The 18,074-nt window shown below is 37.7% G+C and overlaps 1 protein-coding gene across 4 annotated transcripts in view; it reads right to left on the reverse strand.

Moving 5' to 3' along the window:
• Positions 1-18,074, reverse strand: part of Trank1 (tetratricopeptide repeat and ankyrin repeat containing 1) — a 145,377-nt gene that overhangs the window by 91,206 nt on the left and 36,097 nt on the right. For all 4 annotated transcript variants that reach the window (XM_013513765.1, XM_013513764.1, XM_013513766.1 and 1 more), the window contains exons 3-4: positions 11,107-11,257; positions 6,520-6,638 (exon numbers count right to left, since the gene is read on the reverse strand). In XM_013513765.1, the coding sequence (XP_013369219.1) occupies positions 6,520-6,638; positions 11,107-11,257 (270 nt within the window). The remainder of the gene's footprint in view (positions 1-6,519; positions 6,639-11,106; positions 11,258-18,074) is intronic.

The raw sequence follows: 18,074 nt of genomic DNA on the forward strand, positions 1-18,074 counted from the left end.
AGAAATTGATAAATGCTACAACACAGGATTTTGTTTTCAGAGAGCCAGTTGTTTAATCACTGACCCTATCTAAAAGTCACTAAAGGAACCCAGACATCTTTGAGAACACTGGTGAGCCACCCCTGCACCTCCCCCACCAGCATGCAAGGCCAGCGGCAGCTCAGTCACCTTCTGGGACCTCGGTAGCCACTCCCCGTACCTCTAGCATATCTGCAGGTGCCAGGCTGAACCTGGAGTGCCTTTCCAACCAGCATGTGAGGCAGGAAGAGCCCAGGTCACCTTCTCGGGCCTTGGGGGCCACTCCCCACACCAGTAGCATCCCCGTGGGAGTGAGGCTGAACCCCAGACATCTTCAGGAACATGTGCCACCCTGAATAGCATGCGAGGCAAGGGGTGCCCCTTCTGGGGCCTCGGTGGCCACTCCTCGCACACCTAGTGTCCCTGCAGGGACAAGGCTGAATCCAGGTATCTTGAAGAACCCGGGTGAACCGCCCCAACACCTCCCTCACTAGCATGCCAGGCAGGCAGAGCCCTGAACACCTTCTGGGGCCTCAATGGTCACTCCCAACACCAATCCCACCACTGCAGGAGCCGAGCTGAAACCTGGACAGAGTCAGTGGCCTCAGGGACTCTACCCTCACCCCTCCCCTGCCAGCATGGGAACTGGGCTGGATGGTGGGAAATGTCTGAAGCTTCGGTGACCATGACCTGCACCCTCCCACCACCCTTGTGGAAGTTGGGCTAAAGCCTGGACAGCTTCAGGAACTCTAGTGAGCCTCCCCTCCCCCTCCCCCACCTGCCTGGGAGACAACTGAATGTGAGAAAGACTATTTGCAGAAATAATGGCAGAAAATGTCCCAGCATGGAAAAAGAATCAGACATACAGTAAGTGAAGCATATAGAACTCCAATTAACCATAACCAAAATAAAACTACACCCAGACATATAGTGATCAAGATCCCGGAATATCAACAAAAGATCAGAATATTAAAAGCTGTTAGAGAAAAGAAACATATCCCCTATAAAGGAAAGCCCATCAGAATCACAGCAGATTTCTCAACACAAACCATTAAGTCATGAAGAGCTTGGAAGGAAATATTTCAGGTCCTGAAAGAAAACAACTTCCAACCCAGATTGATTCACTCTGCAAAACTATCCTTCAAATTTAATGGAGAAATAAAATATTTTCATGACAAAGAACAACTGAAGAAATTCATGAGTGCCAAACCAATCCTACAAAGAGTACTAAAAGATATTCTAGAAAGAGATTAAAAAAAAAAAAAAAGACCACAGCTTCAAGAACAATAGCACAAAGGAACCACCAAGCTGAGCAAGCAATTAAACAGAGGGAAAAAGGAGGAACCAACAGCAGGAAAATAACATGACAAAAATAAGCCAATACATATTAGTTATAACCATCAACGTAAATGGTCTCAGTGCACCAATCAAAAGAAGCAGATTGGCGAGTGGATCAAGAAACAAAATCCAACTATATGCTGTACACAAGAAACACATTTAACTCAAAAGGAAATTCATAGACTGAAAATTAAAGGATGGAAAACAATACTTCATGAGACAGGAACCCAGAAAACAGCAGGTGTAGCTATTCTGATTGCAGACTATGTGAACTTCAAACTAACAACAATAAAAAGGGATAAAGAAGGTCACTACATACTTTTGAGGGGAAAGCTTCAAGAGGAAGAAGTAACAATCGTAAACATCTATGCACCAAATATAGGAGCACCCACTTATATAAGACAAATTCTAACAGACATGAAAAATGAAATAAACAGCAACACAATCATTAACAGAGGACTTTAACACCCCATTGTCACAGAGACAGATCAACTAGACAAAAAATCAGCAAAGAAATAACAGAACTTAAGCAAACTTGTGAACAAATGGACTTAGTAGACCCGTACAGAGTGTTCCACCAAACAGCATCAGAATACACATTCTTCTCAGCTGCACATGGGATATTCTCTAAAATAGACCATATGCTAGCACATACAACATGCTTAAGTAAATGCAAAGGAATTAAACTTATTTGGACCATAGTGCAATGAAGCTGGAAATTAATGACAAAAGAAATCACAAAAACTCCATAAACATATGAAAATTAAATAACACCCTCCTGAACAACCAATGGGTCACAGATGAAATCAAAGTAGAAATTAAACAATATTTACAATCAAAACAAAATGTAGATACAACTTACAGGAACATGTGGGACTCAGTGAAAGCAGTCTTCAGTGGGAAATTTATAGCAGTGAATTCCCACCTCAGGAAAACAGAATGAGCACAAATAAACAATCTTATGCTACACACTTCAACCTTCTTTTTTTTTTTTTCTCTGGTACCGGGAACCGAACTCATGACCTTGCGCTTGTCAGGCAGGCGCTTTTGCCGCTGAGCTAAATCCCCAGCCCCCACACTTCAACCTTCTACACAAAGAAGAGCAAGGCAAACCCAAAGCCCAAAGAAGACAGGAAAATATAAAATTCAGGGCAGAAATTAATGCAATGGAGACTGAAAAAAAAAATACAAAGAATTAATGTATCGAAGAGTTGTTTCTTTGAAAGAATACATAAAATAGATAAACCCCTAGCCAACCTCATCAAAAAAAGGAAAGAAAAAAACTGAAATACATACAATAAGGAATGAAAGGGATGAAATCACTACAGCCTGATGAAATTCAGAAGATCATCAGTACATAATTGGAAAATCTTTATTCTCATAGGATGGAAAACACAGAGGAAATGGACAGATTTCTGGATACATATGAATTACCAAAGCTAAATGAAGAAGATATAAAAGTCCTGAATAACTCAATATCAGCCAGTGAAACTGAGAGTGTAATAAAAAAAACTTGCCAATGAAGAAAAGCCCAGGTCCTGATGAATTCACAGCTGAATTCTACAAGAAAGTTAGAGAAGATATAACATCAATTCTTCTCAAACTCTTTAATGAAACTGAGAGGGAAGGACTTTCCCCCAATTCATTCCTGGAGGCAAGTATTATCCTGATATCAAAACCAGAGAAAGATCCAACCAAAAAAGAGAACTACAGGCCAATCTCCTGAATGAATATAGATGCAAAAATTCTCAATAAAATACTAGCAAACAGAATACAACAAATCATCAAGAAGATTATACACCATGACCAAGAGGAATTCATCCCAGGAATGCATGGATGGTACAATATATGTAAATCAATCAATGTAATACACCATGTCAATAGAGCCAAAGACAAAAATCACATGATCATCACCACTGATGCAGAAAAAGCCTTTGATAAAGTCCAACATTCATTCATGATAAAAACCCTACAGAAAATAGGAATAGATGGGCTTTACCTCAATCTGATCAAAGTTTCTATGACAAACCAATGGTTAACATTATACTAAATACTCAAAAATTGAAAGTTTTCACTTTAAAATCAGGAACAAGACAAATATGTCCACGGTCACCACTCCTATTCAATATAATACTGGAAATATTAGCCAGAGCAATTAGACAAGAGAGGAAAATAAAAGGAATAAGGATAGGAAAGGAAGAAGTGAAATTATCATTACTTGCACAAGACATGATACTCTACAACGAAGACCCCAAAAACTCCACCAAAAGGCTCATGGATTTAATAACCAAATTCAGTAGCATAGCTGGATACAAAGTTAACACTCAAAAATCAATAGCATTCCTGTACACAAACAACAAACAGAGAAATTAGAGAAACCACACCTTTCACAATAGTATCTAAAAAGATGAAATACTTAGGAATCAATCTAACAAAAGAAGTAAAAGATCTATACAGTGAAAATTATAGTACTCTGAAAAAAGAGATAGAAGAGAATATCAAAAAATGCAAAGATATTCTTTGCTCATGGGTAGGAAGAACTAACACTGTGAAAGTGGCCATACTCCCAAAATTGTTGTACAGATTCAGTGCAATCCCATTAAAATAATCCCAATTAAAATACCTCACAGATCTAGAGAAAACATTCCTCAAATTCACCTGGAACCAGAAGAGGCCTAAAATAGCAAAAGCAATCCTGGGAAACAAAGGAAAGTCAGGAGGCATCACAATCTCTGACTTGAAATTATACTACAAAGCTAGTGTGATAAAATCAGCATGGTATTGGCAAAAAAAACAGACCTGAGGAGCAATGGAACAGATTACAAGATGTAGACACAACTATAAACACACTCAGCCACCTTATCTTTGACAAAGAGGCTAAACATGTTCACTGGAAAAAAAATAGCTTCTTTAATAAATGGTGCTGGAAAAACTGGCTTTCCATATGCCAAAGACTAAAAGTAGACCCATGTCTGTCACCATACACTAAAGTTAAAATTTAAATATTAAAACAGAAACACTCAGTCTACTGGAAGAGAAAATAGATAGAAATCTTGAAGACATAGGGGTAGGCAAAGAGTTCATGAACAAAAACCAAACTGCATGGGAAATACTTCAAAGAATCAACAACTGGGATCTCATCTTATTAAAAAGTTTTTGCACATCAAAAGAAATCACCAATAAAGTAAAAAGAAAACCCATGAATTGGGAAAAAATTTTAGCCAACTTCCCCAGACAAAGGACTTCTATCTAGAACATATAAAGAATTTTTAAAAATCAGGCCCCCAAAACTCAAAGACCCAATCAAAAAATGGGCATCTGAGATGAATACACACTTCTCAGATGAAGAAATATTAATGGTGAATAAATACATGAAAAAAGTGTTCAAGTCATTCGAGAAATGCAAATTAAAACAACACCGAGATTCCATCTCACCCCAGAAAGAATGGCTACCATCAAAAAATCATCCAATAACAAATGCTAGAGAGGCTGTGGGGAGAAAGGAACCCTACTCCACTGTTGGTGGGAGTGTAGCTTGGTGAAACCACTATGGAAATCAGTTTGGAGATTCCTCATAAATAGGATTAGAAGTCCCACTTAACCCAGCTATTCCCCTTCTGGGTATTTTTCCACAAGATTTAAAAACATCATTCTATAGTGATATATGTGCACCCATATTTATAGCAGCAAGATTTGTTATAGCTAAATCTTGGAAACAACCCAGATGCCCATCAGCTGAGGAATGAATAAAAAAGATGTGTTGTGTTTGTACAATGGAGCATTACTCAGCTATAAAAAAAAGATAAACTTGGGGCTGGGGATTTAGCTCAGCGGCAAAAGTGCCTGCCTGGCAAGCGCAAGGTCATGAGTTCGGTTCCCGGTACCGGAGAAAAACAAAAACAAAAACAAAAACAAACAAACAAAAAAGATAAACTTAAGGCTTTTTTAGGTAAATGGATGCAAACAGAGACCATAATCATAAGTGAAATAAATTGGACCCACATGTGCAAACATAATATTGTCTCCGTGGTGTAGGAACCTGAAAGAATAAGTAAGACTCAAAACGTACAATAGATGATAAGAAAGGTAAAGAAATTGCTCAAAGGAAGGAACAACTGGGATGAGGGAAAGAAGAAGAAAGAGAGAAGGCAGAAGATAGATAGATAGATAGATAGATAGATAGATAGATAGATAGATAGATAGATAGAGAAGAATAGCTGGGATAACTGTACTGCTGATATCTGATGGTATATTGAAAGGAACAGTTAATGCTTAAATTTTTTTATATTCTGACCAATTTTGCATGCTTGTATCTGGTAATCTGATCAACTGATTTGAATACAACAATATGCAATGGAACAACATTGGTGAATTCCTACCATCTTGTCTAGTGAAACTCTGTATTATCGCTGTTTTATTTAATAATTTTTTTATTCTCTTTAATGGTCTGAACAATCTTCCATTCCTACATCTGGTAACCTGAGTAACATAGTTGAAGATAAGAATACGTAATACAACAACCATTATTATTTAATGATTTTGTTTTGAAATCCTGTATCACTTTTAATGTTCTTGCTTTGTTTTGTTTATGTCTATGATGTTGGTATGTTGCTATTGTTCTTTTTTTTATTTTTGCTACTCTTTAAAATAAAATAAAAAAAAGAAAAGTCACTGAAGAAGCTGAATCCCAGAGAAGTTAAGCAACTTTTCCTAAATCACACCACCTCATTTAGCCACTATTCACTGGCTAGCAGTCCCTCAAAACTATACAGAAACCCTGTTGAGTAGCATGGATTAGATCACCTGAGCCCATGCTATTGATAATCCAGAATAAAAGAAATTATAAAGATGAACATGTAATTGTTGATTATCCAAATTTTACGTTACCATTAGGATCTGGACTTTATATTTCTGTGATGATAATAGTGATGCAGCAAGGAGTGAGGTTGCCACAAACTAAATATTTTTACCACCTTGAAAACAATAAGAACTAATTGATTATATATCTCAATGACTTTCTATCTTTATTGGGATTTCAGTTAAAAAGTTATGCTTACCTCAAGATCAACAAATAATACAGTATAATTACTTGGTGGCAACAGAAAGAAATTATTTAATCAAGGGTCTACTTTCCCCAAAAGAGAGGTATCTCCTTTTACTTACATGCCATAATCCTTTCCTTGCCAACTTTTCTATTACAGATTGCCATATTTCCGTTGAAAATCCAGTTGTAAAAATATGATCAAAGCAGGGCAAAAAACTCTGCAAAACAATGGAGTCACCTGAAAGAAAGTTCCATAGTTTGCAAATGTTAATATGAAAGAAAACTAGAGCATCTACAAAAATATCTTCCAATGAATTCAGATCACAGACAGACAAGTGGTAACTTAAGGATACCAGAAAGGCATTTTGAAAGTATGAAGTCTTCTGTAACTGATTGAAGTAAATTCCATCAAAAGACTCCTGGAATTAATAACCAAATTCAGGATACAAAATCAACACCAAAAAGTCAATACCATTCTTCTACACCAATAATGAAGCCACTGGTGAAAGAAATTAGAAAAACAATAACTTTTACAATAGCTTCAAGAAATATGAAATACTTGGGAATTAACCAAAGAAGTAAAAGATTACTACAATGAAAACTATAGTATTCTGTAAAAGGAGATCAAAGAGGACATCAAAGATATCTCCATACTTGGTTTCATTGGTTGTTTATCATTTATCTTTAAAATTTAAAAAAAAAGATATTGGCTGTCTTGGATAGGCAGAACCAATTTTGTCAAAGTGGTGATATTTTCTAAAACTAATATATAGATTTAATGCCACCCGAATCAAAATACCAACAACATTCTGCACAGAACTAGAAAAAACAATCCTACAATTTGTATGGAACCAGAAGAGACCCAGAATAACAAAAGCAATCCTATGTAACAAGAGCAAAGCAGGAGGCATCACAAGCCCAAATTTCAAGTTATATTACAAAGTCACAGTGATAATTACAGAATAGTATTGGCACAAAAACAGACACAAGGTTCAGTGGGTCAGAATAGAAGATGTAGAAATAATCAGCTATTTAGTCTTTGACAAAGGAGCCAAAAATGTACAGTGGAAGAAGGACAAATAGTTCTGGGAAAATTGGCTATCCGCATGCAGAAGATTGAAACTAAACCCATACATCTCACCATGTACTAAACTAAAATCAAAGTGGATCAAAGTTCTCAATATGAAAAGACAGACACTTAAGCTAGACATGGTGATGCATTCCTGTAATCCCAGCACTTGTGAGGCTAAAGCAGGAGGACTGCTAGGGATTCAAGGCTGACCTGGGCTACACAGTGAATTCAAGTCCAGTCTTAACTACATAGCAAGACTCTATCTTTTTAAAAAAAAAAAAGGACTAAAGGGGGGGAAAAAAAATGAAACACTTAATCTGCTGGAAGATAAAATAGGTAAAACTCCTGAAGACATGGGCATAGACAAGGACTTCTGAATGGAACCCCAATTGTGCAAGAAATAACATCAAGAATTAATTAACAAAGGGGATCATATCAAAATAAAAAGCTCTGCATAGCAAAGGAAATAACCAATAGAATGAAAAAATCACCTACAGAGTGGGAAGAAATTTTTGTCAGCTATATCTTGGACAAGGGACTAATATCTAGAATATATAAAAAACTAAAAAAAAAAAATTATACCCTGCCCAAAACAAAAGACATAATCAAAAATGGGCAACTGAAATGAACAGATACTTTTCAGAAGAAATGCAATTAGCCAATAAATACATGAAAAAATGTTCAACATCTCTGGCCACTAGAGAAATGCACATTAAAACAACTCTGAAATTCCATCTTATTGCAGAAAGAATGGCTATTACCAAGAATTCAAATAATAACAAATATTGGACAGGGTGTGCATGAAAAAGAACCCTTCTACCTTGTTGGTGAGAACGTAAACTAGTACAACCATTATGGAAATCATTATGGAGATTCTTCAAAAACTTAAAACTAGAAATTCCATTTGACCTAGGTGTTGCCCTTCTGTGTATCTTCCTGAAAAAGTTAAACACATCATATTACAGTGATACATGCATACCCATATGTTTACGGTAGCACACTTCACAATCACTAAATTGTGGAAGCTGCCTATATGTGCATGAACAAACAAACAGATAAAGAAAATGTGCTATTTGTACACAATGGAATACTACTCTTCCATAAAGAAGGATAAACTGGAGTCATCTGTAGAAAAATGGATGCATCTTTAAATGAACTAAATCAGACACACAGCTTAAATATTTTATGGTTTTGCTTATATAAGAAACCGAAAATATAAGTGAAGAATAAAATAAAGATAGGCAATAAGAAATAGGAAGATGGATCTTTTGCAAATGGGAAGGTAGTTAAGAAATGGAAGGAGTTGGAAGGGAAGGTAGGCAGTAACAAAAAAGAATTAAGATGTATTATGTACATATACCAACTCCCTACAAAGAATGTGATCACTGTGTACTCCAAACTTGTACTAATAAAAAATTGAAAATAAAAGTTAATTATATTGCTTTAAAAATTGATCAAAGTGATAATTACCTTAATTTCACTCATAAAATCAATCCCTTAAGAGTCAAGTGGCATGAAGTGAGCTAATATTCACTTAGCTTTTCCATTCTGAGAACCCAGTGATGTGTGCTTATATTTAATCTCCCAAACAAACCACTGTAGCCATGCCCTACTAGCTCCATTTATAGAAGAGAAAATGGAAGCATAAGGGAAGTTAATAAAACTCAATTTCCTGTAAGAAAAATGGGACACATATAATTGATATCCAACAGATGGAAATTATAACACATGAAGACAGGGTTTTTTTTGTTTTTCTGGGTTTTTTGTTTTTCTGGGGTTTGCCTTTTTTGAGACAGGGTCTCACTATACAGTTCAGGCTAGCCTTGAGCTCACTTTGTAGCCCAGGCTGGTCTCGAACTCAAGGCAATTCACCTGCCTCAGCCTCCTGAATGCTGTGATTACAGGTGTGCACCATTACACTCAGCCAAAGACAGGTTTTATGGCATACCACACAGTTAATTCATGACAAAAATGAAGACTGGTACCTAGATCTACCAACTATTTTAGTCAATCATATTCTTCTAATCTAGTGCCTCATCCTTCAAACCACATCTCTCAAACTCACAGATAAGAATATCCAAGGGGATAGGTTAAGTGTTAGTATAATGTGGCACCTCTTCCAGGTTATTAATTTCACAATATAAGTAAACATGAAAATAAATACAAATTGGTTTGAAAGGATATAATCCCAGCACTTGTGAGGCTAAAGCAGGAGGACTGCTAGGGATTCAGGATTTCTATGAAAATTTGTATGAAAATGCATTTTTCAGAATTTGGAGATTGAGCCATGGACACATATTCACCCTCCAAAAAGAACTACTTTTAGAAAAGTTTCAGCTGCACTGTCTTAAAACATCTTGTTATCTGCACCCCACCCCTCAGGATGGGGGCAGAATGGAAACTCTCAGATTATTATCTTCAGACATAGTCATCAAGAAGCATTTGTTTGCATTCCCTTAACTGTGGTCTGTCTTGTGATAGGACAGTAAATTTTAAAAGACACAGAAAAGACAGTGAGGAGGCGGAGGACACGGGCCAAGCCACTAGAAAAGAAGAAGGATAAACTAGTCACTGTGAGCAAAAGGCTGACTGGAGAGCTGTGACCATCAGCATCTGCCTGAAGATTTTCTACTTCTCTGGCTGGGGGCCATGGCTGTGCCTGTCTTTAACCCCTTCTTATTAACTGCTACTGTGCTGATCCCCTCTATGTGCCAAATTTGTCAAAATCTGTGGGGTTCTACCACAGAGCACGGACACTGCTTTCCCACAATAGCAATGGGAACAGTTAGGTGAACTGACAAGAGTTGAATCAACTGTCGGCAGTGATTTCCAAACTTCTGAAAGCCAAAGACCATTTTTCCATATTCTAATTTGTGCCGTTTTTCATATTTAACATCTTTAAAACAGAGATATGTCTCATAATCCATGCTCTCTCTCAGTGGCAGAACATAAATTAATGGTACACTCTCAAATCAGTGAAATTTAAATTTGATCAAACAATATTTGAAAACAATGGCCTAGATATTTACAGGATTTAAGGCTGCAGCATCACTGGTAACGGTACATTACACTGGCTTTACAGATTTCTGATTTTGCCAAATCTGGGCCATACAAAGCCCTCTCACAGACCAGGTAATCACAGATGTGATTGCGGGCACACAGAAGGTTCCCCTATGAGACCCTCCAAGACTAAGTATGTCAGTCCTCATTGAAACCACTGCCATACCAAGCAAGGAGCCTTACGGCCGTGATTCTCAGCTTTCACAGGAGACTCTTTTGGGCCTTCCAGATTATTTTCATAGCAAAAAAGAATATTTTCTTAATATATTATAAAAATACATAAGAAAATCACAGAAAAGCAAAAGTCACAAAAGACAAATTAGTGTAAATAAGGAAATCTCCACAAATAGCAACACAGAAAACTCATGAGGTTGAACCATTTGTGCAGTAGGACTTCACTGTTTTTACAAAAGAATGAGCCATCCAAAGTTCCAAATGCTTTCCAACAGGCAACCATTTTTATTCAAACTACATCCATCCCAAAGAAACACCCTGGAATCACCTCCCAGGAGACATACAAATAAAGTAACGAGGACTTTGATAAAAGCAAAAACTTCCCCCCAGTTTGACTTACTGCTCATCGTGGTGAAGATGCCAACAAGGAAATTAGGAATCTGAGCTTGGTCTTGGCTGCTCTGCAGAAGTCGTAGACCCTCAAAAAACATGCGAGCAGCTTCATAAGGCTGGAGTAACCGCAGCAAGGAATAACCAGCTCGGTAATATCCCTGGAATGGAGAAAGAAGAGCAAAAGTATAATGTCCTCCATCTCCTCTAACCTGTCACCAAAAGGAAAGATTGGCAACATGGTGAGATCCATCTCTAGGAGGAAGCCGCACTTCTCTGTAAGCACAGACTCCTAACGAGCACAGGAGATGGGGTTTCTACATTATTTCCCATGCTATACTTTTTGTGTCATATTTTAACTGCCAAAGAAACATGTAATCAAATCCATCGGTTGCACAGCATTTAAAATGTGACACAGAGAAAAGGAATCAGGCCTTGTTCCAATTATATGTGTGATTTATTATTCATTCCTCCCACCACAACCTGAACCAGAGCAGAGGCATTAAAAAAAAAATTCTATGACTAGTGTTTAGGGAAAAAATGAGATTTTCTTGTAAACATAGAAGTTGCTCCTACTCCTAGCCATCAAAATAAACACAATTTCCACTGGGGATATAAAGGAGGAAAAACTGTAACAAGAAGCACTGCTATTTCCCAAAAGAGTTAAAAATCATCATATTACAGGGATACATGCATACCTGTGTTTACAGCTGCACAATTTATAAAAGCTGGATATTGGAAACGGTGTATATGTCCATCAACAGATGAATAGATAAGGAAAATGTGATATTTATACACAATGGAGCACTACTCTCCCATAATGAAAGATAAACTTCAGGCATTTGTAATTAACTGGTTGCAACTTGTGAACATAATGTTAAGAGAAATAAGCCAAACATACAAGTTTGAATATTGCATGGTTCCTCTTATATGAGAAAATAAAAATAAAGAGCAAAATAGAAGACAGGTAAATAGGAAGTAGGGAGAAGTTCAAATAATTCCCCAAATTACCTATTCAACTGTTTCAAAAATACTTTAATATATATGCTAATTTTTTCATTTATATTACTAGTTTCTCTTAGTTCACTGAAAAGAAAGTTTTGTGCTATTATCTGTTTATTCCTCTGTGTACAAGAGAATCATTTTTGTGCATCTCTTGCATTCTGAGTAACTACTTTAAAGACAATGATACAGTGCACTATTATTCTTTTATTATTTTGTTAAGAAATTTTCATTTTTTCATACAATAAAAAAGAACCATTGAGATTTACTGAACTCCACATTATAAGAAATATATACAGCTTTCTCCAACTGATTTTTGTACAGATATTATAATGATTAATAAAGGTAAATAGTCTAGTTTTACCTATAAGCAAACTGTAGGAACCTACTATAGGAACAAGATGATAATTGCCTTCCCCACTTTGACCAAAAATCTAACTAATAGAGATTGGAGAGGAGTACCACTATCTTGACCAAAGCTCACCATATCAAGAAATCTAAGTCTCTGTCTATTTAACCTTCAATTTACTGGGCAAAGCAGCCAGATACCAAAAAAGGAAATCAAAAGTTCCTTGCTAAGTCTCCTAGAAGTCTCCCTCAGAAACCACTCCCATTCCTTCCAAACCCTTAAAAACCCCTGAGTCTGTAAAAAAATACTTTCTCTCTTCTGCCCCTAGATCAGAGAGGTTTGCTAATAAACCTGATTGTACTATTGAGTTCAAGTCCTGCCTCTCCCTCCTCTTCTTTTTTTTTTTTTTTGTCTTTTTGAGACAAGGTCTTGCTATGCAGTTCAGGCTGGCGTTGAGCTCACTTTGTAGCTTAGGCTGGCCTCAAACTCCCAACGATCCTTCTGCCTCAGCCTCCTGAGGGAGGGGATTACAGGCATGCGCCACCACTCCTGGCTCTCCCTCCTCTTACTACCAAATCAATTTTCTAGCTAAAACAGCAGAAAGTGTTCACAAACTGAATTCATAAAAAAGCAAGTGTTTAAAAGATAGAGGGAGAGGCTTCCGGAAAGATGGCAAAGTGGCGAACTGCAGAGAAACAGCCTCTCTGAGATTTGGTGTCCAGATGCTGAATATAGCAAGAGAAGAAGCAGAGAAGTGGGTCTCCAGGACCCAGCAAGGATGTGAGGTAATAATTAAAGCCCACAGGGAGCATGAAGAGAGAGAGTCAAGGCAGAACAAGGAAGTGGCAAGTAGCACTTTCTCCCTGAGCAGACTCACTGTGTAGGAGGGGCAGCTCAAACCTGCAGAGGCATGGTGACCACTGATGATACAGAGGCCTCCAGGGAGAAATACACCAGTGGAATAGAGCAGTGGACACACTGGCTGGTGCATTCTTCAGGTTCAGACATTCCCCAGGAAAGGGGGATTGGCTGGTTACCATCTTGGAGAAGGGCCAAAGGAGCTTGCAACTCAGAGAAGCTGTGGGCTTGCTCCATCTAGGGGCTCCCAGTCTCAGGGTGAGGCAGAACCAAGTTTTAGTTGGCATGAGCTCAAGAAGCCAAGTTCAACCCAGCAGGGAGCTGACTTCAAGCCAGCAGGGAGTCAAGTTCAAGCCAGCAGGAGGCACATGGAGTGTTACAGCTGAACAAATTGGGTTCCAGCCTCACAGCCAAAAACCAACCTGAATTTCAGTGGACCTAAAGGTGTAGGGTTTCTGAGATGATCCACTACCCCACCATAAATCTACAGCTGGCTTGCTGGGATTAATCAACATGAATCTGGGCTCTGTCTGCCCATTATATCTAGCAGTGTTGGGAGAGACATGTCCTACATGTCCCGACATGGACATTTTGTTTTCTTGTCCTGTTTTTTGTTTTGTTTTGTTTTCTTGTTTGTAGACTGTTTGCTCTTGCTTTTATATGTGTGAACATTATTTTTAGTTTTTTGGTTATTGTTGTTCTGTTCTGTTATTGTTTTTATTTCTTCCTTCTCCTCTCTTCTTCACTACTTCCCCAAAGTTCATGTAATCTTATTTTGTCCTCCACCCTTACTTTTAATCACTTGCTCTTTTTATATTTCTCAGTTTCTCCCACAAAACCCTTTTAAATTTTCTCCCCTATATGTAAGCTCTTCATATAGAGGGCATATTTACTGTTTACAATTTTTGGATTTGGTTTAGATTTTGTAATATAACTACAAATATAGTTCAGACAGTTAATGATAGAAAATTAATAGTTTACACAGTTTGTCATTTTCTAGGCTGTTTGATGTTATTGCTGGCTGTACTACTTTAGCCAAGGTGACATAATCATTCTATTCAGTCTTTCTTCTTATTACACAAGACAGAGATTGCCTAAGGGTCATAAACAATACAACAGGCCAGTGCTAAAGAATCAGGCACCAGCCCAAAGAGGCAGTGACTTCTCATCCCCTATAAACTAAAGAGGTAGGATCTTGCAACAGACTCAAAACCTAAAAGCCAGATATACCTCAAAGACATTTTGGTTTTTTTTGTGGTTTGTTTTTTTTTTTTTTTTTTTTTTTGTCTTTTTGAGACAGGGTCTTACTATGAAGTTCAGGCTGGCCTTGAACTCACAATGATCCTCCTGCTTCAGCCTCCCGAGTGCTGGGATTACAGGCATATACCACCACACCTGGCTTGAAGACATTTCTGAAAAGTAGTCATTTCCTAAGGAAGCTCAATATTAGCAATACAGCTACCTGCCATAACCAATTTACAAGCATCAACCTAGGAATTCAACTAAAAGCAAACATAAAATGAGAAGACAGGTAAACAAGACACACCTTCAGACTTCCAGCTCAACAAAAGCAAACTCAGAGGGCAATGAAGTGGAACAATTTCAAAGTCACCCACCCAGACTGTCTGCAGCAGTAACAGCAGAAGTAACAAAGCAGATAAATAAAACTCTAGAAAAAAATGAAATAAAAAATAATTTCTCAGATACAGAAATGGTGACCACAATGAAAGACATGGTTAGTCACCCTAGAGCAGATACAGATAGAAAGAAAAATATAGGAACTTAGGAAAATGATGGAAAGCATTAACACTCAACATAGGAAAGAAATGGAATCCATGAAACAGATTCAAATAGATATCCAGGAGATTAAAAATTCCATTGAAAATATACACAGCAGAATGGACCAGTGTGAGGACAGAATATCAGATATAAAAGACAGGATTGAGGTTAGTGATCATGAAAATAAAGACTTCCTAAAAATAGCTAAAGACTATGAAAAACCAATCAGACAGCTGCTAGATGATGCAAAGAAGAATAACATATGATTGATCAGTCAACAAAAAAGCCAAAAACAGCACACATGACAAAAAAAAACTGCTCACAGAAGTAATGGCAGAAAATTTCCCCAGCATGGAAAAAGAATTTAAACATACAGACAAGCAAGGCATGTAGAACTACAATTAGCCATGATCAAAAAAATCTACACCAATGCACATAATAATCAAGATTCCAGAAATTCAACACAAGAACTGAATATTAAAGTTGTGAGAGAAAAGAAACAAATCACCTATAAAGGAATACCCATCAGAATCACAGCAGACTTCTCAACACAAACCCTCAAGTCAAGGAGAGCTTGGAGTGAAGTATTTCAAGCCCCAAAAGAAAACAATCTCCAACCCAAATTGATGTAATTTGCAAAGCTATCTTTCAAAATTGATGGAGAAATAAGATGTTTTCATGAAAAAGAACACCTGAATAAATTCATGGCAACAAAACTAGCACTCCAAAATGTTCTGAAGGACATTCTAGAAAACAATAAGGAGTACTACAACTCCATACACCCCAAGAGAATGAAATCACCAGGCAAGTGAGGGAAAACACAGAGGAAACAGGCAAAAAACAGAGAAGAAAAAAGAGAATAAAAGGAAACCAACAACAGGAAAATAACATGACGAGGATAAGCCAATACATATCAGTTATAGCAATCAACATAAATGGTCTAAATTCACTAATCAAAAGAAACAGACTAGCAAAATGGATCAAAAAGAAGAATCCAACAATATGCTGCATAGAAGAAACACATTTAATTCAAAAAAATTCATAGACTGAAAGTCAAAGAATAGAAAACAATACTCAATGCAACAGGTGCCCAGAAAAAAAGCAGGGGGAGCTATTCTATTTGCAAAGTGGATTTTAAGCTGTGACTAATTAATAGAGAGAAAGGTTACTACATCCTTGTAAAGGAAACAACCCAAGAGGAAGGGATAACAACCATAAATAAATATGTACCAAATACCAGCACACCCAGCTATATAAAACAAATATTGATGGACATGAAAAGTCAAATAAACACTAATACATTTATAATGGGAAGAATCTCTCAGGAATGCACTCCCAAATCCATCCTCTGGGCTTGGGCATGTAGCTCAGTGGTACAGCATGTCCTTAGCATGTTCAAGGACCTAGTTTTATCCTCAGCACCTCAAGAAGTAAAATGTTTCAATGTTCTAGTAGAAGTTTAAGGGTCAGTGCCTACTTAAAATATAAAATATCTAAACCCCTCTCTCAGAGTTAGGGTAATCTCTAGGTCAAACCTCCCCCACCTCTCTCTCACTGGTTTGTTTCCAACAGGCATTCCTACTTACTGAATGATAACAATTTTACTTATCGTCTCCTTAGTCATTAAAGCAGCTCTGAGGCACAGGTATTATCTCATTCTACAGGAAATTAAAGCTTAGAGAGAAGAGTAACTCATCCAAACTGCTGAAACACAGTACACAACACACAGCAAAGCATGAGACTGAAAGACCTATACTTTTCCTATTTTATCATGGAGCCTCTCTACAGATTGTCTAGACCACTAATTTGACACTTAAATATTTGTTGCTCCAGATAACCCTAGAATTGCTATTTAATTTAGAGTCTCTCAATTTCACTTGCACACTCTTCCTCTCCCAACTTGGATACAAACTACTCAAGGCCCAGCTGGGTGTTTCCACTCCTTTTGTCTGCTTTGAGCCACCAGGAGTGGTAAAATTACCTTGAAGCATGGGCATTTAGAGCATTCTACCTAAAAAAAAGTCGAGTTATTATTTACTGACCTTTGTTAATGACCTTAAGAGGTCTTTGCCTATTGAACCTCCCTGATCCCTCTCAAAGGGGCTGATATTTACTGCAAGAAATGCTTTCTGAAGAACTGACATTATGTCATCTACCCACCAACATCTGAAATAAAGCTTTGCTAAAGTGAAACAGATAACAAGGAGCATGAACAGATAATGAATTTTGGTATTACATCTGAACAAAATGAACTGCTCCGGGATCTCACCGCACTCTATCTGCCAGGAGGCCAAGCTCTAACTCTCCCCAATAAATACATTTCAACACTCGCCATCACTATTTTTACTATTCTTTAGATCATACTCACAGGCCCTATGGATCTCTGAAGGGCAGAGAGTCTTAACAGAGCACTCCTATCAAGTCCATTTTAAAAGAAAGGAGAGACTTTTTTAAATGGTGGAGTAACTCAGTTTCTCCAGCACAGTGTCTACAGTTTGGAAAACAGTAGCTTGGAGAGGCATGAAAGGGAGAAAAGGTTACCTACGAACCAGGAGGGAACTGAAAAAAGAGGAGAAAAAGATTAAATGATACAAAAGAAATAGAACACATCACAGAGGACAGAGGTGACCCTCTGCAAACTGTGCGGCCAAGAGCAGCAAGCCAATCACCATCGGGAGACAAAGTGAAACTAAAAACTTTTCACTCATGGAGAACTGCACAGCATTGAGACTGAGGGAATCAGTGGCAGTTGGAACTGGCAAGAAAAACATGGGCTACTCCCTCCACAGTCAACAGTTGGTGAGTGACCTTGGTCTACCACCCACTGCCACAATTGTGAAACAAGAACTGTCATGGATGCCACTGCAGGAAAGGGCTCAGTGTTTGAACCTGGGTCCCACAGCAGCCCCTTGGCCCCAAGACATGCTCCACATTGTTGAGTTTCCAGAGTGGATGAGGGATGGATGGCCATGGGAGACAGCTGGAAATGG

This window comes from Chinchilla lanigera, unplaced genomic scaffold, assembly GCF_000276665.1.
Source record: "Chinchilla lanigera isolate Chin_1 unplaced genomic scaffold, ChiLan1.0 scaffold00020, whole genome shotgun sequence".
NCBI lineage: Eukaryota > Metazoa > Chordata > Mammalia > Rodentia > Chinchillidae > Chinchilla > Chinchilla lanigera.